General features: G+C 36.5%; 1 protein-coding gene across 2 annotated transcripts in view; it reads right to left on the minus strand.

Moving 5' to 3' along the window:
• Positions 1-22,679, minus strand: part of iqgap2 (IQ motif containing GTPase activating protein 2) — a 112,745-nt gene that overhangs the window by 15,152 nt on the left and 74,914 nt on the right. For both annotated transcript variants that reach the window (XM_069187186.1, XM_069187187.1), the window contains exons 16-31: positions 20,614-20,704; positions 19,841-20,008; positions 17,151-17,293; positions 16,694-16,864; positions 15,964-16,047; positions 14,999-15,070; positions 14,354-14,423; positions 11,240-11,448; positions 10,830-10,979; positions 10,030-10,193; positions 7,820-8,044; positions 6,472-6,612; positions 5,977-6,061; positions 5,491-5,723; positions 2,953-3,085; positions 353-455 (exon numbers count right to left, since the gene is read on the minus strand). In XM_069187186.1, the coding sequence (XP_069043287.1) occupies positions 353-455; positions 2,953-3,085; positions 5,491-5,723; positions 5,977-6,061; positions 6,472-6,612; positions 7,820-8,044; positions 10,030-10,193; positions 10,830-10,979; positions 11,240-11,448; positions 14,354-14,423; positions 14,999-15,070; positions 15,964-16,047; positions 16,694-16,864; positions 17,151-17,293; positions 19,841-20,008; positions 20,614-20,704 (2,242 nt within the window). The remainder of the gene's footprint in view (positions 1-352; positions 456-2,952; positions 3,086-5,490; positions 5,724-5,976; positions 6,062-6,471; positions 6,613-7,819; positions 8,045-10,029; positions 10,194-10,829; positions 10,980-11,239; positions 11,449-14,353; positions 14,424-14,998; positions 15,071-15,963; positions 16,048-16,693; positions 16,865-17,150; positions 17,294-19,840; positions 20,009-20,613; positions 20,705-22,679) is intronic.

Genomic DNA, 22,679 nt, shown 5'->3' on the forward strand with positions numbered 1-22,679 from the left:
AGATGTAATAACACACCAAGACAAAACTACAACGTTTCATAGAATTTAACAAAATATCTAAGCAAAGCTTCCTATTTAAAATAGCTGTATACACACAAAATATGAGCAGGTAATATTTGTCAAAAATAAGGCAGTAATGCATGCTTTCCATTCCAGGTTCCTTTCAACTTTTTAAAGTGAAGTTTATGATGTACAATCAGTGAAACGTCCAATAACCAGTTTCTAAGATACAATATGTCACTAATATTTTAGTCTTCCAACGATATTACGATCAGCATTTTTCTTAAAATTCCAATATATTCAATACAGCAGCTGTCTACAGTACAAGAAAAGGAAAAAAATGAAATCTTACCCAGCAAAGATTCTACATCAGGAACATCTCCAAGATCTTCCAGTAATTCATGCAGTAGGTCACTGTGATCTGGAGTGATAGCATCTTTGTGTTCTAATACCAGCTGCAGATAAAAAACAAGAACCATTTAACTGAATTGAGGCCATGGATATTCCGCTACATCCAGCTCCAACAATGCAAACTTGGGACATCATAGAGGCCCATCAGAAGCAGCTGTGTCTTTGACCTTCAGAAATCAGTAGCTGCTAGCAATCCATCAGACAGGGGGCTACAGAGGGATTTCTGGAGATTGCTCCTTTAGAGATACAAGGTAAAAGGAAGAGAACCCTTTTCTGAACATGATTCTTATTGACTGGAAAATGCAAGGTAACTCTGTTAATAGAGAAAATGCAGATGCCTCCAAAGGTGAGCAAAAGGAGATACTGGGTTTCCAGTTTTCTGAGCCCCTATCTGTGTTAAATATTGAATATACTGTTTCCCTGACTCAACACAGAAAGCAGGGACAACATCTGTCAGGTACAGTATATGGCACATGTTACCAATACATTAATCTAACTACTATAGTACCGCTAATGTAACCAAGACAGCGGTCTAATTTCATTCTAGTTTTTGTTTGATGAATGATGTGTGAAAGGACAACATAAGGGCAAAACTCACTGATTATTTGTACAATGCAATCAAATAAAACCTGTGATAGTTACTGCTGCATACTAATTCAGTGAATACAAAAAATTAAGAAAGATGCTTTTTTGCCATGTTTGACAATGTTATCTACCATTTATATCTGTTTTCCCTGATTCCCCCTCCTGCTTACACAGCTCAGACTCATTTGGGTTGAACATACTGTTCCAATAATTTTATTTGAAACAACGCCAGTTGAATTTCTTTCGGCAGTGGTGGTGCCTCCTCCGCTGCACAGTGCTACAGGCATTTTGCCTTTGTTAATTACAGAAAATCTAATCCCAGAGGAAAATGACACAATTAAGGGGATGTTAATGATCCTGACGTGGTTTACAGTAAACTAATTTCAGTATATTTCGCTTGTGCTGGGTGGTTCTTCTGGTCAGAATCACTCTCTTGACAAGCAGTTCCCTCCAGAACATGTGTAATGACTGCCTGTTGCTCTTGCCCCCAGGTTATCAAAATCAGGCCTCTTTTCTTTTGGTTTACTCAAGGAATCCATAATTCTCTACAGGAGCTGCTGATTGGAAATTTGGCATTCCGCCAACAGCTAGTGGAGGTGACGGTTTAATGTCTAAGACAAATTTGGAAGTATATTGTCTTAATGCTTTTTATAAGGTAGTAATGTTCATACAAAGTTTGTTGTTGAAAGTATAACTATACTGATAAGGAGGTTACATTATTATTATTATTCAAATTGGCTCATGCCACCTATTATGGTTAAGCTTAGATTAAAATTATGCTTTATTAATAACATTTAGGGTATGCAGACTTTTGATGGCAAAATTTTAATTGCTTCTAATTCCTTCCTGGTTGCTTATGATCTCTCAACCAGTGAAACCCTTTGAAAGAGTTTTGACATCCCACTTATCACCACCACTACACAGGGACAATTTCAAGACAATGATTTTAAATCACAGAGCTGTGTATAGAACTATGAATCATAAGCAGCATGAAAAAAGTTTGCACACACACACAGTCCCATTTTACAGAATCATCTATGGTGACTAAAAATGCCTACTAAAAAAAACATGAAATCACTGAACAACTTTAAAGCTCTTAAAGTGTTAAAACTACAAACTGTGCAGATTTACAATTTCATTTTGAACATGGAAAATATGCTTGTAAAAACAAGCAGTGCATTCCATTTATGAATGTCCCAGTACAGAATGCCTGTGCTGATGGTTTTCAGTACAAAGTCTGCTACAGACATCAATGGCCTAACAGGAGAGAAGACAGGAGGGGGGTGGTGCATATCCTTTGTACTATGTTTGTGTGGGAGAGAACTGGAATATGTGACTAAAGAGAGCATTAAATCATGTTATCTTTAACAAGGAATATTTTAGGAAATCTGCTTTATCTGTAGGTCCGGTATTTTTCAACATTTTGGCTTCACTTTCAATCTCATCTCAACCATCAACAGCCCTCATTTAAAATAGCTTTTATTCCACTAAAATGAAAAATACCTAATTTGTTCATCAAAAATAAAAATGTGGGTTAATACTTGCGGGGCAAAAAAACAAAAATGCACAATACCCTTTTCAAAACATTTTCCTGTCTTCTACTGTGCATTCTAATATAAAATACCATAAAGAGAGAGATTATTGCACAATAGAGAGCAATGACACCATTCAAAATCTCAAAAGGAGGACAACATGGCTTTTCAGTAGTGATAAACGTGTTTTGTAGAGAATAGCACATATAAACTTCTGGTTCTTCCAGTCACATATGGTAAAAAGAAAAATGTATACCCACACTTACTTTATGAAAAACAAAATGCCCCAGAACACAGCCAAAAAAAAATGTCCTGGTTTATTATAACATGCAATAAATTATTGGAACTGGCATGGCCTAAAATAGACTGTAGCATAACCATACACTTTCTGCCCACCCACAATCAAGCAATCACCTGATCTTACCGAATGAGTGTTGATAACTTCATCAATTGAGATGTAAATAACAGGTTTGCTTAGTGTCACCATGTCAGAGTATTCATCAACATTGAATTTCTCCTCAGGCTCTGGTACATCACATGCAGCCTGGAAAAAAACCCTGTAGAGAAAAAAATAAGCAAAAGAGGGTACACAAAACAGAACTAAAAAAAGCGAATACCAGCTCCTTCTGGGTACCTGATAGGGTAGACAACTGCTGTTTTTTCACACATTTTTTAATGCCTTCATCCAGATTGCACAGAAATGCCAATATTACAGACAACCTGAAACATTTGTTGTCTAATGGTTTCCAAATGGCTTGAAAACTATTTCAGTTCATCTTAGGTTTTTGAACAGGAACAGTTTTTTTTCCCCCACATTTACTTTTGTGGGCATACCTCACTTATAAAGAAATAATAAACCTGCAAAACAGGTTTACACTCTAGGATTACATGCACTGACACATTTCCTTGGCTTTCTGGGCAATCAGACTGTCTGATTGATTTGCATAGGCTGTTGAATGATTATAAAATTTGAATACTTTCAGCTGAACTCATTAAAAAACAGTTACAGTAACATTTTCAGGTATGTGAACTAGGCAGAAGAGCTTCAGCAGTTAATTTGTGAAATAGTAGCTATATCACTGCTGGGAGGAAGGCTGCCACAGTAAATGTGGGAACGACTTTGGGTTTGAGTTACAGTAAATGCTACTGCTGCCCCATTACTTGTTAATCTGTTTAAACTTGTTTGCTACCATGGTGAATAAACTGCCGCACAATTGTGGTCTATTCTTCCTAGAACTTGTAAACAACATACTTTGATCCTTTTTATCTACTTGCACATATTAAGATGATGTTGTTTTTTAATTACAATGTGAGAAAATGAAAATGAAGTGGGTTTGGATGCAGTTTTATACTGTTACAGCTTTAATATCTCTACATTTAATTGAGCAATATTAATATTACCTAAACAAATGTTAATGATTAATGTTATTCACTTTGTGAGCTTTTTAAATGTTATTTTAATTCCTGCCAGAAGAAAAGAGTGCTATACTCTATATATTTGACACAAATTAATTGAGGATAGTCTTAATTTCAAATATACATTATGCAGCCATTTTGGTTTTGTACTTCGGTTATTGGGCAAATGCACCATTTTGCAATACTGATTTGGAAACGATTGTAGTGTTTGCTAGTATTTGGACTTAATTTCCAAATCTGCATTCTACAGTACCAGCAGATATCCTCAAGCAAAGGCATTACATTTCAATAAAAAAGTCGAATGGTCACACATGGCTTATATGACATGCTTTAAACAGTTCACCCTTCATGTTTTAATATTGACGCATAGTAATTAGTATTTTGTGGGTGTACTTTTCTTTATTAGACAATGACACATAATCACTAACTGCTGACAGTATTATTCAGACTAGAAACAGCTGCCCTGAAAGTCCTATTGCAGCCTTTATAAAATATTGTGTCTGCTTGGGTTCACATTGTTACACAATGTTCCTGAAGATTTTATGTTTATGTCAACAGGGAAAATAATTTCTCTTTTTAAACTGATGGGAAGACTCAGTATCTAACTACAGAGGGAAATTCTGTCATGGATTTTGTTTTAATGGGAAAAAAAGTGCCTAAAACAGAAAATACATATTTTTACTTCTATAGATTTATCCCACAGTTATTTGAATGTAAACAGATCTACATTATTTTCATTTTGAGACACTGTGGGAAGGAGAGAAAAAGCAAACAATGTTAAGAAAGCTAATATTGTAAAATATAAAATAAGGGACATTATGTTAACACTGTACATTGAGATAAGTGAGACCTCATACTGGGAACAAATTTATTTTCAAAACAATTTTTTTTTAGCATACATATAGACTGTATATAAAAAGTTACTGATGCCCTGGAACCAGTACAGAGAAGATTGACCAGACTCAATCTTGGGGTCAAAGGGACAACCCAGGCTTTCAGATTAAAACTGAACAGATCCTTTTTCATCTCTTAACATAGATGACTATGTGGGAACCGGATTCAAGTCTTCACAATCTTCAAAGTACTGACAATATCAACTAAACAGTCTTTCAGAATCAACCCTGAAACACACACATGTGACAAAACAAAAGTGAAAACTATGGAGAGGTGCATTTAAAACTGAGGAAGGGGGTGCTTTCTTACACAAAGGCTTGCTAGAGACAATATGGAACAAACTACCCTGAGATTTAGTTAAAATCAACACCCTGAGTTCCTTTACCCTGAAAAAGATTCTCATTTCCACTACAAGAAAAAATAAACAGCAAATAAGCTACAGTATATGGGCTGAAATGCCCTTTCTTTTTTGTAAACATTGTCTACTTACAACTGAGTGGGGCATTCGAATAGTTTTATAGAGGGTGGTCCTTTGGGTTTATATAACTCAGCTACAGTTTGTGTAAGACTCCACTCAAGGCAACAGCAATGGGAGGATGTGTAGTGATCTGGTACTGTTACAGAGGCCGGGGACTTCATGGGTGTTTCTTACCTGAATTTCTGATACGTCTGGGAAATGTAGTTGTTCATGGAGGTCATGTGCGCATTCTCTCCTTCAAACAGTTTGTTGGCAGCTGCGTGCTGTAGGACCTTTGCCACTGAGCCCAAGTTCCTCCTCTGGTCTGAGTGCAGCTGTCCTCCAGCGGTGATATCAATTATGTCAAACCCGTCAGGAGCAACGATGGCAGGGTTCATGTACCGGTAATACAGCAGGTTACCAACAATCTGCAATGAACAACACAGATATACACTATCCATTTAAACCTGTGCTGTCCTTGTATTGTACACAATGTCAATTATATGAAATAACAGAAAACACATTTTCATGTCTTGAAGAAATTAGTCCTTGCTTAAGCACCACAGGAAATGATCACAAATGCCTAGCTATATGATGCGTAACTACACAGTATAATGATCACTCACTGCTTAAAAAAACACATAATGGCCCAACACAAAATACAGTTTAAAAACAAAATACCTTTAAAAGCTCATCTTCACTTGCGTCTGGGAATTTCTCATGCAGTGAGTTCTTCAGAACTTTGGCTATGTATCTCATGCCATAACTACATGCAAACAAAAGGCAACAATATGATGAAAAAGAAACACTCTAACAAGATGGTTACGATGCCATTTGCTAAGATTTTAAACATAAACACTATATATACAGTATATACACATACATTTCCAAACATGCACCACACACAAATATGGTACTCACTGTGTTAAGGAAATAAGACAATTTGGTGATTAAACCTTTGCATATTAATAACACGAACTGTTTCAGTTAATACAAAGTACAAAACAAAGTGCAAATCGTGTTATTCAGTAGAACACCAGTGTCCTCAGGTGGAAACTACAAATATTGTCAGCAGAGCGGATCTAGTGTTTCTGAACGGGTTATTATCTAGGTCACTGCTTTGAGGATGAACAGATCATCCTTTTACACTGTTCCAGGTTTCTTGCATGGACTTACGGAATGTTATCCAAGGAGGACACAATGGAGGTCAGCACTTTATCAGTGGCAGCTCTTAGGCTCCGGTTTGATACTTCAAGTTTTGCCCTCACTTCCTCATGAGATAAGGCCTGTTCCGTTGTGACTTCATAGGGTAGTTTGCTAAAACCACAAATAGAACAAAATTAAGTAAAAAGATCTAAGACTTATATCCACCTATAACTAAAATACAAGGATGAAGATATTCAGGTTCAACTAATCAATTACAAAGTGGTTGGAAAATGCAGTAATAAAAAAAAGTTAAAATGCCATTGGTCTTTTAGTAATATGCTCAGATACCAGGCATTTAAATCAGCGAAGTGAAAAGAAGTATCAGGGAAGCAAAATGTCACAGAACAATAACTTATGTCAATAACCTTTTGTCAACATTTTCAAAAATCAATGTTGATTTTTGCCGCCACTTAGAAATCTTCAGTAATACTATATTTTAAGCTTAAAATTGTAAATGTAGATATGGCTGCTACAGAAATGCTTTTGAATAACTTTATAGCAATATTTTCAGAATGTACTGAGGCTAAATAAATTTGTCTACATATCCAGCCCTCATGATCTAATTATATACATTGTTGTTGTTGATATCAAAAGAGTATTTTTTTCTCCCTTTGATACTATTTATTGGATTCCTTTACAACTGAAACTTCACTGTTTTTCTAAAAATAACAGATGTGCTTTGAGTACGTAATTAGCGGAGCATAAACACACAAGTGAAAATATGCACTTGTTTCACAAAACATGTTGAACTGTGAGCACTCTGGTAGTCTTCCTCTCTTAAGGTGAAGGCACTGTAGTGTGTCACTGGAGTAAGAGAGTCCCTTAATCAAGGGTCCCCAGTCCTGGTTCTGAAGCTCAGGTGTGTCTTCTGGTGTTCATCACAATTCAGCTCTTAAAGAGCTAAACTAGCCAGTTACTGGTGGAACCGGACCAATTTCTGCCAGCTCTTTAGGTGTTTCTGTTTTAAAGAGATCTTGAAAACATGTAAACATACTGGCTCTCCAGGACTACAACTGGAGAGCTGTGCCCTAAATGGAGAAGGCAGGCAAACTAAACCTGACCTCTAATAATGTTGTGTTTTCTTACTAGTCAGACAAATAATATGTACCACAGGGACATCAACAGCCATTTGAAATAATTGCAAGAGAATTATTTTAATTTCTTAGTTGATTTGATCAAAAAAATGTAAAATCTACAAATTCCTTCCCTATCTGTGACTTAATGGCAGAAAGCAGAGATGAGCTTCATATTAGCCAATTCATTCAGACCCATAGGGGCACTATGACTGCAGTGATTCTCAGCTAGCTGCTACACCGACCTTGCCTCCCCAGTTGCGGTCTCCAATTGATTCACCCATGCTTTGTACACATCTACTGGATTGGTGTTAATGCCCAAGGATTTGTCATCAATTATCTCTTTAACCACAGGGGCCAAAAGCTGCCGCAGAGCATTCTGGCCACGAGCCCCACGATTGAAGCTGACCACCATCTTAATAACAGTTGGGTTTCCAGTGACAATATCCTGGATCTGGTCCACCTTAGACCTGAAAAGAATGAGAGTGCTTTAGGAAAGCCTTAAAATTCTACACATAAGTAAAATCCTATTACAATGTTGTTGTATGACAATACATTAACTCTATAAAATGCAAACAAAAAGTGATACTATTTAATCCATGTTTCTATGAGAGCCACACATTACTGCAGGGGGTGGGTATGAATGCTCAGTGTTTTTTAATATGCTCTAGATCCTTGGTTCCCAACATTGATCCCAGGGAATCACAGAATCTTTGTGGGATTTTTCTCTCGCTGAGTTTTTAAACACAATTCACTTTTCTATCTGGCATACATTTGAGATTTTTAAAAATTGTTTAGCTCTTGGAACACTGAAAGCTGAAACATGAAAAACAAAAGTATCAACAAGCAAGCAGGTAAGTTAAAGATATTAATCAGACACAAACAAGTTAAATTCACACCAGAAGGCTAATTAACTACCAGTACGTCTTTGGACAGTGGGTGGCAACCAGAGCACCCCGAGGAAACCCATATAAACACAGGGAGAACAAACAAACCAAACACACAGAGCACCTCAGCAATTCAACCCAGGGCTCGAACCACTACAAGGCAGTAATTCTAACTACTGTGCCACCATGCCAATTTTAATATGAATATTAAAAAATGAAAACAGTAATGCAATTACTGGTCTGCTTTCTCTAAATCATCTGTAAGGATGATTTTCGAAGATTTCTTGATTTTCTTTAACTTCAATTTCTTCTTTCTCAGGATAACTGCCCTTCAAGTGTATTTAGATAGATAGATAATACTTGATTAATCCCGTAGGGAAATTGATTATACTATTGGTCTTTAAAACCAGCAATTCTCTGATACCAGACTAGAACTCTTCTTACTGCTCTTTTAACTACTAAGCAAATGGGGGTTTCAAGTTCAGTTATTTCCTTCCTTGCATGGATGCCAAGAATGCATGATGACATCAGCTTCCTGTGCTAAGGTTATAGTGCTGCAGCTACATGGTGCTAGGACTGCATTGTACAAGATGCCTTCTCCAAATCTCTTCATGATTAAAAATGTAGTGTATTTCTTATGTTATAAGAGTTAGCACATTTCTATGATTAAGCAATTTCTAGAGATGATTCACAAAAGTAGCGCTCTAATAAAATTGGCCACGCATGATAATTGTATTAATTTAGAGACCTCTTGCTTTCTTGAACAATATGCAGTCTTTGAAATAATATGGTGGTTATTCAAAAAATGCAAAACATCTTAAGTATTCAGTTTCCTGTCTCTACCACCATGTTCAATTATCAGGATAGCCTTCAATTAATCTTGTCATTTTGTAAGTGGGGGAAAAAAAACAAATGAAGAATTTAAAATGTTGGGAAAATTGGAGGTAATGCTTAAGGAAGAGAAACAAGATGCATACAACTAAGATGACAGCAATGCCCGTCTATAACCCATCTGGAGGGAGCCATACTGTATGTTAAAAACTAGTTCCTTCAGACTGATAAGGGAGTTCTTTTTTTGTTTTCTGCCCAAGGCTCTTGTACGGGGTAATTAACATTACTGAATGAATGTTAGAATAAATATTTTCCGTGGTCTTCAAAGAACTATATTTTCAACATTTATTTAAAAAATCATCTACTGGGTGAAATAAAATAATATCCCTTCACATAGTTTAAATTGCTGCCTTAAAAGAGTTGTCAGACTAAATTTGGTTATTTTGAATTTGTTCAATGGTCCGTTTTTAAGTTATTTAAACTGATTATTAAGAATGGGACATCTTTCTGAGAACTAATTAAAAAAAATACATATGGATAAGTTTAAAATAAATTCTGTTTATCTTAAATTCTCTGCAGTTCAATTCTATAATGTTTAAGTGTTGTTCCGGAAAACCTGGATTGTGGATTGTATTGCACTTATGAATTTTACAGTCTTAAATACACTTAAACACATTGCAGTCTCATGTGTTGAAGATGATTTCTACAATAAACTGATTGTGTTATTCGATACCTACTTTATCTCCTCCTCCAGGGCAGTTTTGAAGAGCTTCAGCAGCAGATATTCCTCTCGCTGATTAGAGGCATAGTTGTACAGTGTGAAAATTACAGTGTCCATGAATTTAGTGGACTTGTTCTGTGGCATTTGGAAGATCAGCTTGGCTAAATATGTAGGATTCGTCTGTGGAAAAATAATATAGTCAACCATAACATACAACGGTTACTTACAGTAGGTGATGTTTGTTAATTTCTAACCAGCAGTCCATCTTCTGAAACTTACAGTGCTCATTTCAGTGATGTCCCATACAATACATGTTTTAAAGTGAACACTTTCAAGGAAAACTTGCATGTTCAAACTGCATAGTATACTTGATATGGGTGAAAGAGGTTAAATATCTGCCAAAAACTTGCAAAGAAAAACCCCAAACTAATATACACTGAGTGCAAAGGTGTTCACTTTACTATTGCAAATCTAAATTAGGTTACTTGAAAGGCCTATTTACCTTGTTTTGGTCATTTTAAATGAATTCAGAGAGCAAATACTGAGCATGGGGCATTCTCACACAATCACATGATTGACAAGCTCTTTTTTAAATACAGTATGTATTAGAACAATATTACTCCAATTAACAGATCTCAGCTGCTCACTACATGGAAATCATATGATGTATTCCAATAAGCTATTGATATACTGTAAAATGTATACTGTTGCATTTTCATTGTGTGTCAATATATTACTCTACTATTCTCGCTCTGTAGAGGTCTTTGACTCTGCAGTAGGACTGATTTAATTCTGGTTAAGGACAACTGGTATTACCTGCAGCAGGTAGAAGAAATGCTGATAGGCCTCCAGCTTCTTTCTCTTCTCCTTGCTCAGTCCTTTGATGCCCTGCTTGTCCCCCATGACTATATCCTCCATCTGCCCTTTGCCTTTTTTATTTAGCTTTTTGCTGTGCGACACTACATCCTGATGTGGGAAGCAGAAAGATTTACAGCATTAGTTAGGCGCGTTTTCAAACTAGAGGATTTTAATAATGGCAAAATCTTGTAAATCTAAAGTGTAGCTGATCACGGCAGAGCCCTGCCCTTTACAGTTTCCATTAGCTTGCCTTTCCAATACGAATATTGTTACAACAAACTAACGCATAATGGAGTGGCTGATAACTGATTATTTTCAATACGTTATCCCGTTGCATATAGAAAAAAAAGTAATTTCAAGACCGTGACCTGCAGAGTAATCCTGTTCTTCACTAGCAGCCCAATCTTAATGTCCATCAGATTGAGGTCCTTCTCCATCTGCTGGTTAGACCTGATCTTGGTGACGACCTCTTCCCGCAGGCGGGTCACCTCCAGCTCTTCCTGGAAGTCGAGGTTGCTCTGGTCCAGCAGGTGAACAAACTTCCGCACCACATTCAGGGGAGGGTTCTCTGAGCCCGCTGCAGGAGAACACAGCAGGGTACGTTACTGCAGACGCTCTCTTGGAACAAGTAAAGCACACTACATGGGAGGGATATTGTTTCAGCAAGGCTATTATCCTTATGTTTAGAACGCAGTGTTCAGAAAGAATGTGATAACAGTTCTTTTTCCTTGAAAGGATAATCAACCTGGCACTGCTCAACTCCTGTGAGTCAGTTTCTTAGGAATGTTGGGAAGACGGGATGCTGATAATTAGGATGGACTGGATCATTAACACAAACCAGGACATCGTAAATCCTGACACTTGATGGAAATGTCCACAACCACAATTCTTAATCCACCCCTTATAAAAGGGAGAGACATCTGGACTTGAACCTCAAATGGAGGTCACCTGTCATAAATCCACCGTGAGGGCCAAAGTTATCCACCAATGAGAAATATGCCACATGTTGTCTGAACTGAAGCAGGAACAACATTAGCTCAAAGCATGCACTCATGCCGGAATATCAATGTTGAAGTAATTGTATGAGACTAATATACCGTATATGTAATTATTAGAATAAAAGAGTTTTAAATCTGATACTATTATCTTTACAATCTATGAATTACTAATCAGCAATTTGTGTAACACGGCAGACTGAGTAATATGCAGTACGTATTCATTATATTAGTTTATTGTGTATGTTTTTTTATTATTATATGTAAAATAGCATATTGTATTCTTGAAATCGATATGTATATTATGTGATTCATTCCTAGCAACCATAACGTACTCTCTATGTTTATTGTCATATTGTCTGTTATTGTCTTATTAAATATGTAAATAAATTCAAGCAATCTAAACACCACTAAATACCGAACCACATTTTAATGAGAGTAATTTTGAGTATTCATTGTCTACTGGGTCACAGTAAACAAAAATCATGACAAGTCACTCCTGCTCTGAAATGTACAGATTGCATGTTCCATGTCTTTTGGGAACCAACAGCAACATTAATGGAAGACTAATTTCTATTTAAAAAAACAATTAAAAGAAAAGCTTTTATTTTTCTATTTTATCAGAGAATTAAGAAGCTAAAAGCTTTGATCTTAACAAAATCAGGAGGCTGTTTTACGAAGCACAAAGTTACACAAATTAACTAATTCTAGATAGACTTAACCCGATAACTGAGTTCAGGTTAACTTCAGGTTTAAGTTATTCTGCTAAATCAAATTTAAACAAGCTGATGAAATGTGCAGTTACAGTAATTAGGCTAGAGAGTCAAGCATTAAATCCTTAATCCACGCCAACAAAACTTTGGTGAAAGAAGCTCTTTTTGGCAAAGTATGAGGATAAAATCTGTTGTAGTAACAAAGAGCTACTGTATACTGTAACTGCTGCAAAAGCTACAGAGACAACTGGCAAAGGATCGCAGATAAACTGAAAGTGTAATTATTAATTATGAAATCTGATTAAATATATCAAGTTAAAACAAAAGATAAAATTGCACAAGAACACATTTGTTAATTTTATGTAATTAACGTTATTATGTCATTGAAGTGGAGCTTCTCTTTAAGCTTTTGTGTTGTTGTACAATATTGTTTTTATGCAGCAGTAATTTATGCATTTCAGTAGCTGGACTATAAAGTAAGGACCTGGCAGCAGGTCAAGACAAAATACAGGAATATCTTCCACAGTGGTCATCAACACAATAAATAATGTATTCCCTGTTGGGAAACATCTTTTTTTCCAGCATTTTTGTTGTATGAATCAAGCAGTATAGGTGATGCTCACACTGCAGAAAGACTTAAGTACTGTAAAAATTATTAGACAAGAGTTTTGTTATTTCATGAAACCCCTGTTTCATGGTGTCCACTAATGTATGGCTGGGAAAAATTAAACATTATAAGCTGTGATGAGCAGTATTAACAATTCACTGTACGTATGGGCATAAGGTATTGCAAATGTAAATATAAAGTATAAAGTAAGGTGACTGTTTTTTGAAGGGGACTGATTGGTCTGTGAGTGAAGCTTTTAACTTCAAAGTCAGGAGCGGATTAATAATAGAGGCTACGTTGATATTGCTACTTAATCAGAAACAATTCAACCCTGTTTTGTGAAGCGAAAAATCCTGTTTACGAAAGCTATCCAGTTAACTGAGTAACCTAACTTGCTGAAACAGCAAAAGCAATAATATCAACAACATTGGCTAAGGAATAGCTGCATACATCACACGCAGGATATTACCAATGACCAGAAATGACTGTTACACACACAGATTCACCAAGTTTGTGGAAGAGACATCAGAAAAACACGTCACGGTGCTTCAGAACAATATCAATGAACCCTCATAACCTATAAAAAGAGACTTCACATTTCGCAATGAGATTTACTTTAGTAAGCAAGGATACAAGCAGTATCATGTTTCTACTGATGATGGTGATGCTATGTGTGTTCCATTGCCAAAAGCACTTAACATTTCAGTAAAGTGAGGTAACAGAATTTATTCTTGATAAAACGTTGAAAAACTCAAGGCAGGACAGTTATGTAGGTCATTGTGGCCTTCAAGATCGTGTTTGTGAACAAAAATAAAAATGTAAGAGTTCAAATGATAGTATTTCTTGAAAGGCCTGATAAAATCAAATTAAGGTGTAACACAGTTTAACAGTCCTGGAATATTACTTAAATTCTAAAATCATAAGTAGTTAGCTGTTTTGCATTTGAAAAATGCTGTGAGAAAGGTTCTGAAAAAGGGTTAAAGGTCTATGAAATTAGTCATGAACATTATTATTCCTTTTCTAGTGCTTGTAGAAGGCAGACAAGTCTGCTAACAGTGGCAACTATCAAAAGGTGTAAGATACCATTAACATACAGTATATCCTCCAGGATATAATCAAGCTTGAACTGGATTCCCTGAACAAGAAAGAGGTTTTAAAATCACTTACTCAGTGTTCTATAATCATCTCTTGCTTTATTTGCCCTCAGGAAGGCCTGGATTTTAACAATCTCCTTTTCCTGTAAATAAAAGCAACAAATTACAAAATAGTTCAGGTGGGAAGCTGCGTCAGCATGCGTAGGCTGCAAAGGAACAAGTAATAGGTTTATTCCATGCTGAAAAAAAGAAGAAAGAGAACACAACATTTCGGCCGTGGAGCCTTCTTCAGGTGTGACACTTCTTCAGCTTGCTCCACGGCCGAAACGTTGTGTTCTCTTTATTTTTTTTTTCAGCATGGAATAAACCTATTACTTGTTCCTTTGCAAATTACAAAATAGTTGCTTTTGACAACATTCCCACTCACAGACTCTTGATGTTCTAATGTTCTAATCCATTACCTTGACAAATCAGTTAATATGCTTAAAAAGAAAGTTTTAATTCTTCACAGAAAAATATTTAAAGCAATGGGATGAACAAAAATGCTTCATGCTTAGAAAAAGATGGTCACTATTGTGAAATGGTTAAATAATGAGTGTGGACTATACTAAAGAGAGGGCACAATATTTTAAAATCAATGCTTTTGTTTTTGGCTCTATTGTCCCATTACCAAATTAATGCATGTACCTTGATTTTTTGAAGTGATACTTTAACTTACATGCTCTTTAAAATACTGTAACCTTTGAGAATATCTGTGTCTTGCTCTCCACATTTTCACCCATGACTGAATCTGAAACAGAAAAAATGTATATTTACCTCAACCTCAAAGGTGGTCATTAACACATTATATTCAGGACATTAATGGAACAAATGCCAATTTGACGAACATACAGACAACTACATGAGTACTTTGGAACATTAGAACTTTGACACAATTCATTACAATTCCATCAAAGATTTCATTTTTCATTCAAAGGTAGTTGCCTTATTGAAATGCTGTATTGTGGAAACTGAACTCTGAAGCAAAGATGTTCAGTACACATACAAGTGAGATTATGACTAATGTTCTCGTAGATCAAAAAAATCAAAGAAGCATAAAACTAACAGGTAGGCTGGTGGTTTTAGAATCTAGACATGCGCGGTGCACATTCAAGTGGACAGACATTATATCAGTGCTCTTTTGTCCAAGTTCTTAAGAGAATGCGTTTCTTGAGATCAAGCAGGATCGTAGGCCATAGTCTACGTGTCCAAACCATACTGCTCAGCTTTGTGTAGCATTACAACAACTGGTTAAATATACCAATTCATTTCAGAACACTCTTGTGATCACCCATTCCTCCAACATGAACGTGCATGAAATAACACCTGAGGAAAAATAGTCTAGCACCATGTTACCATGTCAATAACAGTTATGCCAAGGAGGCTATAGTGCGCAGTGATGGAGTTGCATTGTTGTCTGGAATCAGAGGAATCATTTGAAATCTTTTTGAGTAAAGGAAATAAACATGAAGGTAGTTTTCGGAAACCATTTGAATGCAATGTGAAAAAAAAATCTTTTTTTTCCTTGATAAAGGAAATTTGGGATTTTTTTTAATTACTTCAATTATATTTTTTTATCATGCACTTTTCAAAAATATATTTTCACATTTTGATATTCATTTGATTCAAAATCAAAGTAACTACCTTGATGATGGCAACTATGTTATCTTGCAGCACTTTCAGCCTGTCCTTGTAGATCTTCCTTTGTTTATAACCTTTCCAGGAAGCCTACCAAAACAAGAGACAAACTGTTAACAGTTACAGTAAACCCATTGACTTTGACCTTAGATCTTTTTCCCAACTGGATATGAATTCTACTGTTTCCCATAGGATTTTCAGTATCATGTAGACTGAACAGACTGGTATGTACTACGTATGTATACTTCCTAAAAATATTTACTCAAAAAACATTCTACTTCCTAATATGTTCCCAGAATATCAGAAAAGGCTCACTAAACAATATGTGGTCAAAACAGATGTGACTGGGCTTATCCTTTTGAACACAAAACTAGTTGCGTTCAGACTTTGCAATGGAAACAGGCAACCCCTTTCTGAAAAACAAGTGACCCCCCCACTGAGAACAGAGTTTCTGAAAACACAACCGCAGCTTTCTTTTTGTCAACTTGTATAAGCAGGCTGAAAATAGGATTGCAGGAGAGAAACATAAGATGTTTGTGAGTTAAGCTTCCTCATCAATCGGCATAACCTGTTCATGTCATTGAAGACCTGTTTTTGGCCGGCAAAACAAAACAGGAAAAGAAAAGCCGCCTTCATGACACACATGGGAAAACGAAAACAAACTGACACCAAAGGACAGTGCTGAAGTTCTCAGCGCACAACGCCAAACCAAGCTGAAAGTGAAGCAGACAGTCACCTGCAGTCTGATGACCATGGGCACTTGTTTTCTTAAGTACTCCTGTCTTCCCTTATGAGCTTTCCTCACCAGGTACCCCCTGGCCCAGGCCTGCAGCTGAATGACAAGGTGCTCCTGGGCTAGCCACAGCTGCTCGCGGTTGTAATCTGCAGTGATGCCTCCAATAATACTCTGAATTCAGGATAAACAACAACAAAAACAATAACAATAAATGAGATTTTAACATGAATTTAGAACTGATTTAATTACTGTTTTAATAGTTGTTTGCTAAGGAAAGAGTTTATTTGCTAAGGTTTGCTAAGAGGGAACACTTCTTTAAAGTGGCATAAGACTTGCAACTTTCTGATACTTTAGTATACAGTATATATGGAACATGACTTAAAATAGAAAATAACACTTTTTTTAGGCTTCGCATGAATTTGTATCTTTCCACCTTTTGCAAAAATATGCTACACACCTGTATTTCCTCCTTGGAAAGCTGAGTGCTGTTTTGAATGAAGCCTTCTGGTTCAACCCAGGTGGCCTCTCCACTTTGCAAATTGTAGAAGTAATAAAACTTGTCCCTGATGCGGTGTTTCACCCATGCACTGTCATTAGATCCTAAAAGAGCAAAGAAAAAGGAAATTCTCTGAAGCAATTTATATACAAAAGGGCCAAATTAACTTGATATGAAGGAATACATGGGATAAGAGAATATAAATTGCCTTCAACAACATCACAGCCATTTCTCATGGTTAACAGTAAAATGTGAGAAACATTTGGAAGACATACTGTATACATTAGAGTCTCAACATCAGCAAATGTAACTTTAGTGAAATTTTCTTATTTGTGATTCGGTCTTGCTGAAGGTGTCTTGAATGGGAGAAGAGCAGAGCAGAGCGGGATGAAACCAATCCAAAGGTTGTTAAGTGTAGCTTTCAAATTAGTGGTGCAACAGACTATAATCATGACATGAATCTAGATCGTGAGTGAGCTTATTCCTGCCCTCTGCCCAAGAACTTGGTAACTAGCATCTTAACATGGCCTTGTTTTTGTAGTTTAACAAACACTCCCAGTTCTGTACTGGCGGCATGGGGGGATGACAGGCTGGAGACAACTTCACATGCACTGTAAAAGTGTCTCTGATACTTCTACTGCTTGTTTTATTAAGTGGAGTGTGTTAGTCATGCAGAGAAAACAGAGTTCAGGCATGGGTTGGATGCTGAGGAGGGATTCATGTTGTTTATTTTAGCTGATTATTATACGTTTGTGATTACTGTTGTTAGTTTTCTTTGATCCTTGTTATTTTAATTAAGGTAAAGGCACCTCATTAATAATTTAATTAATTATCATACAAGGGAGGGCTACTTATATCTTTTAATCATACATACTATAAAGCACAGTGGGTTATGTGACTGTTTAGGAGTGGAACTGCTTATATGTGAATTTGGCCATTTGCAACAATTCTCCCTTGCAAATGTCGAGACCCTACTGTACTGTATTCAGGAAGGGCATCCAAGGGGTGCGGCTACTGACATACAAATCTCCATGTACACCAGCTTTTCTCATCACACACAGTCCTGACCTTCTCCCAGCATTGCCAAGAAAACCCTTCTCAGTGGGCGAAGTGTGAGGAGGTAGACTCCACTCCCTATTCAATGGGGTAAATGATAGGGAGTACTTTTCTCACAGTCGGCTCCATCTCAAAGCAAAGCTATGTATATTTTTGTGGTGTGTCAACAGGCAGCAGAAGGATAGAGAGGGAACAATAACAAACACAACAACCAGAATAATTCACAGGACTTCAAATCTGCTTCAACATTTTTAGAGGAGGCCACACACTGCTGAGCTCTCTACCTTTCTCGTCTTGCTTTCTCGTCTCGAGACTGTGTTTGGAGTCTCTGACACTGCCCTCAAATGGTTTAAGTCTTACCTCACCGATCGCTGTCACTTTGTCTCTCTCAATGGGTACAGGTCTGAAATTGGTCTTGTCAAGTCTGGTGTCCCTCAGGGCTCAATACTGGGCCCCTTGCTCTTCAGCATTTACATGTTCCCACTTGGTCAGCTTTTAAGATCACATGGCCTCAGCTTTCATTTTTACGCTGACGATACTCAAATATACATCCATACCAAACCCGACACTGATGTGGCTGTCTCTATTCTATCTAATTGCATCTCTGACATAGAAATTTGGATGACTCAAAACTTCCTTCATCTTAACTGTGACAAGACTGAAGTCATGCTTATTGGTACCCCCCATCAACTTCGTAAAGCCAGTCCTGTAACCCTGTCTGTAGATGGCTCTGTACTTGAGCTCCAATCAAAATTGAAAAACCTTGGGGTTATATTCGATTCTGGCTTAACATTCGACCCACATGTACAGCATACTGTCAAAACATCTTTTTTTCACCTTAGAAATATCGCAAGACTACGCCCTATGCTATCATTAACTGTGGCTGAAAAGCTGATCAACATATTTGTATTCTCTCGAATTGACTACTGCAATGCTCTGCTCCCTGGGGTATCTAAATCTACTCTGAACAAGCTGCAGTATGTCCAAAATTCAGCAGCCAGAATCCTGACCAGATCTAGTGCAAGTGTTCACATTACTCCTATCCTGGAGTCCTTGCACTGGCTTCCGGTCAAATTCCGCGTAGACTTTAAAATCCTCATGCTCACCTACAAGGCTTTACATGGCTTGGCACCTCAATACCTGTCTGAACTTTTATCGCCCTACTCCCCACCTCGCAACCTCCGCTCTTCAAATTCTGCCCTCCTTACTGTCCCCCAAGCCCGTCTACATTGTATGGGCGACAGGGCCTTCTCCTGCTATGCCCCCAAGCTCTGGAACTCCTTGCCCAAGGATATTAGAGAGTCACCTTCTCTAAACTCCTTCAAATCCAGACTCAAAACCCTCCTTTTCAGAAAAGCCTTTACTTAACTGGTTCCATTCTTCACCCCTCTGCTCTTCTTAATACCATCTTCCACGGTCTCCTCTATTGTTATTGTTGTATTGTTGTAATTATAATTGTGTCCTGTCTTGTGAAATTTTCTTATTTATTGTTGTAGTCTTCTTATTTATTGTTATTGTCATCCTGTAAAGCGCTTTGAGAAGCCACCTTTAAAGGCGTTATATAAAATAAAGTTTATTATTATTATTATTATTACCTTCTGCAGCCTTGAGAGCCTGTTTTTCTGAGAGGTCTTTGAAGTAGGTCTCCGAGCATTCAAGCAGTACTCCTCTCAGACCAGCACCAGGGGACATCAGTGATGCCAGCGTCTTTTGTACATCTCCTCCCGCTACCTCCCTGTTGATGTCCGCTAGAGCCACAGCCACTAGGAAACAAAAAACACCCTTTCATAATGTTTTTGTTCTGAATTTGATAATACAATTCACTCCTTTTCTTTCACACACAGCTATTAATGTAAGGTATAAAGGTTAAAATGCTACTTTGATTATACACCTTTTCCTTTCCTGGCCCTCAAAATAAGTCTAGGATTTCTTAGAATCTGCCATGAATATACTTGCAGTGAAAGAAAACAATTTGCATTTCTTCATTTGAATTTTTTATTTATTCATTCATGGCTCTTCACAAAGTAAAAAAAAAAGGAGAATATTCTTTAAAAAATAATTTCTGTCAATAAATCATATGGAATTGCTTTAAATAAAACCTCACATGCAAAATGAACCAAAGTAAACTGGATGTTGTTAAAATAAAACAAATATAGTTATAAAATTTATACTTCCAGTAAATCCATCCTCCCAGTATAAAGTTGTTTTTCATTATTTCATTAAAATTGTTACTTTCAGTTGGGGATATATTCTAAATATAATGATCTGATTCTAGGAAAAAAAAAACACACAAAAAAGAAAAATGAAATGTAATTTTGTTGTCTTGGAGTGAATAGTTCAAAAACTCTCTTGAATGCAGCACACATACATCTCAAAGCCTCCTCTTCATTCTTGTTGGCGTTATGTATTCCTTCTTGAATCTGGTCCACCCACAGCACAGCTGAGTCATCTCCAGAGCTCTGAAACACAGAATAAAGCGAGGCTCATATTTCTGTGTTACCCAAGGGTTCCATTTTATATGAGTCTTTCCCTCTTGAGCTCTACAATTGTACATTCGTAAAACTTGTCACGGTATAAAACAAACACATCAACCAATTAGAAAAAAAGTGCTCTGTCTAACATGACATAAGGCCCAAGACACCCAAGGAAATGTTAATCAAAGTAGTAACAAAAGGTCTGCATTCCAGTCTTTAATTATAATTTCTAAAGCAGAAAACATCCTATCGTGTGAATGACTGAGACTAAAGAAATTAATGTTTTCAAATGTTTTCAAACAAATGCTTAACAAATACATATTATAACCTTTTAACTGCAATGTATTTCAGAAAACTGAGAATTCCAGAAGTTAAGTTTAATATGACTGAGGTACAGCAGAATGTACACAGAAAATAAATATAACAGCTTCTCTAAAAAGTTATTTCAATTAATGTAAATGGCAAAAACTGCAAATACATTTTTTTTATCTGAAACAGTTACAGAAACATCTAAAGCATTACCAACACTATTTGTAGGCTATCCTAGAAACAAAACTTTAAATATCTTGTGCACACCCCTTAAGATGTAAGACATCAACCTCTGCCTCCTGTCAGATTGGTCTTCCCATTTCTAGACAGTATGACCCTTCCAGGGTTCAATAAATTAACACATACAGTTAACATACTAAGAAAAATACAGTTACTATTTCATTTCAGCTAGATTTCAGCTAGATTGGGGTGTCCAAGGATATATTGATAAATTCAAATGTAGACAAATTCTAAACAGCAACATATACTAATGCACAAATTAAATTAAATAACTTTTAATGCACAAATTAAAAGTAACAATGAATGCTAATAGATTAATTTAAACAAAAAAATATTGTAGTAAATGTGACAGAAATATGAATGAAATATTATGATATTCACTATAAAAGACTGTTAAAAATGTGAAAATATTTCAATTAGTATTAAATATCACCTCTCTGAGCATTAACAATCCTAGCAGAACTGATTCACAAATCTGATCAGTCTCGGGATGGACCAGCTGTAGGTTCTTCTATCATTCTTGCCCTGCATGCTAGTCAAGGTGGAAAATCAGCTTTATGCTACAGTCTGGCCATCTTGAATCATGCCAGCAGTAACCAGACAACTTTCATTACTCAAGAGAAGTGTAGAGTTATCTTTTACTTGCTTTGATTAAAATCACTTTTTTAATCGCTATTTAAACATTCTCTTAAATTTGGGTAATGTTAACTCAGGTCAAGTCCTAAACACAGAACAACTGATGTTTTTATGAAACATGCTCAATAATTATACTGAGTACTTCGTGTATACTACACATTATTAATTATAATTATAGTATTATTCATTATACTACAGTACTATGTGCTGTAATGAGCTACTGAGGTCAAAATTTCATCTGAGTTTAATTGCTGCACTTTCATTTGAAATAGACTCCATCTGTCTCTGTTAGCAGAGCTGTTTTTAAGAACATAAGAATAGTTACAAACGAGAGGAGGCCATTCAACCCAGCTAGTTCATGTGGTTTTGTCTCTTTATAATTGAGAACTTCATACATCAGACAAAATTTAGACAGATGCTTACATTACTTAATGTCTCAAACCAGGAAACAATGATCCCCCAGGAAACACTGATCAGAGTGTTCCTTAGAAATTAACTTCTAACTTGTGTGTCCTGTTTTAGTTTAACTTTTTTACGTTGCGGCACTCACATTTCTGATTGAGTAAACATTTACAGCAGACCCAAAGGAAGAAGCCTATAATGACACATTCTCTTTGCTACGAGACGGCTTCAAATGATACTTAAAACATGTCAGGGCGAGTGTGTGACGCCAAAGAACTTTTAATACCATCTTCGCGGTTGCTGACAGCTGAGAAGGAAATTCACGGAAAATAGCAAAGAGGATTTAACCAGGTGGCAATCCATTTCAGTCATT

Source organism: Lepisosteus oculatus, chromosome 3 (assembly GCF_040954835.1).
Source record: "Lepisosteus oculatus isolate fLepOcu1 chromosome 3, fLepOcu1.hap2, whole genome shotgun sequence".
Classification (NCBI taxonomy): Eukaryota; Metazoa; Chordata; class Actinopteri; order Semionotiformes; family Lepisosteidae; genus Lepisosteus; species Lepisosteus oculatus.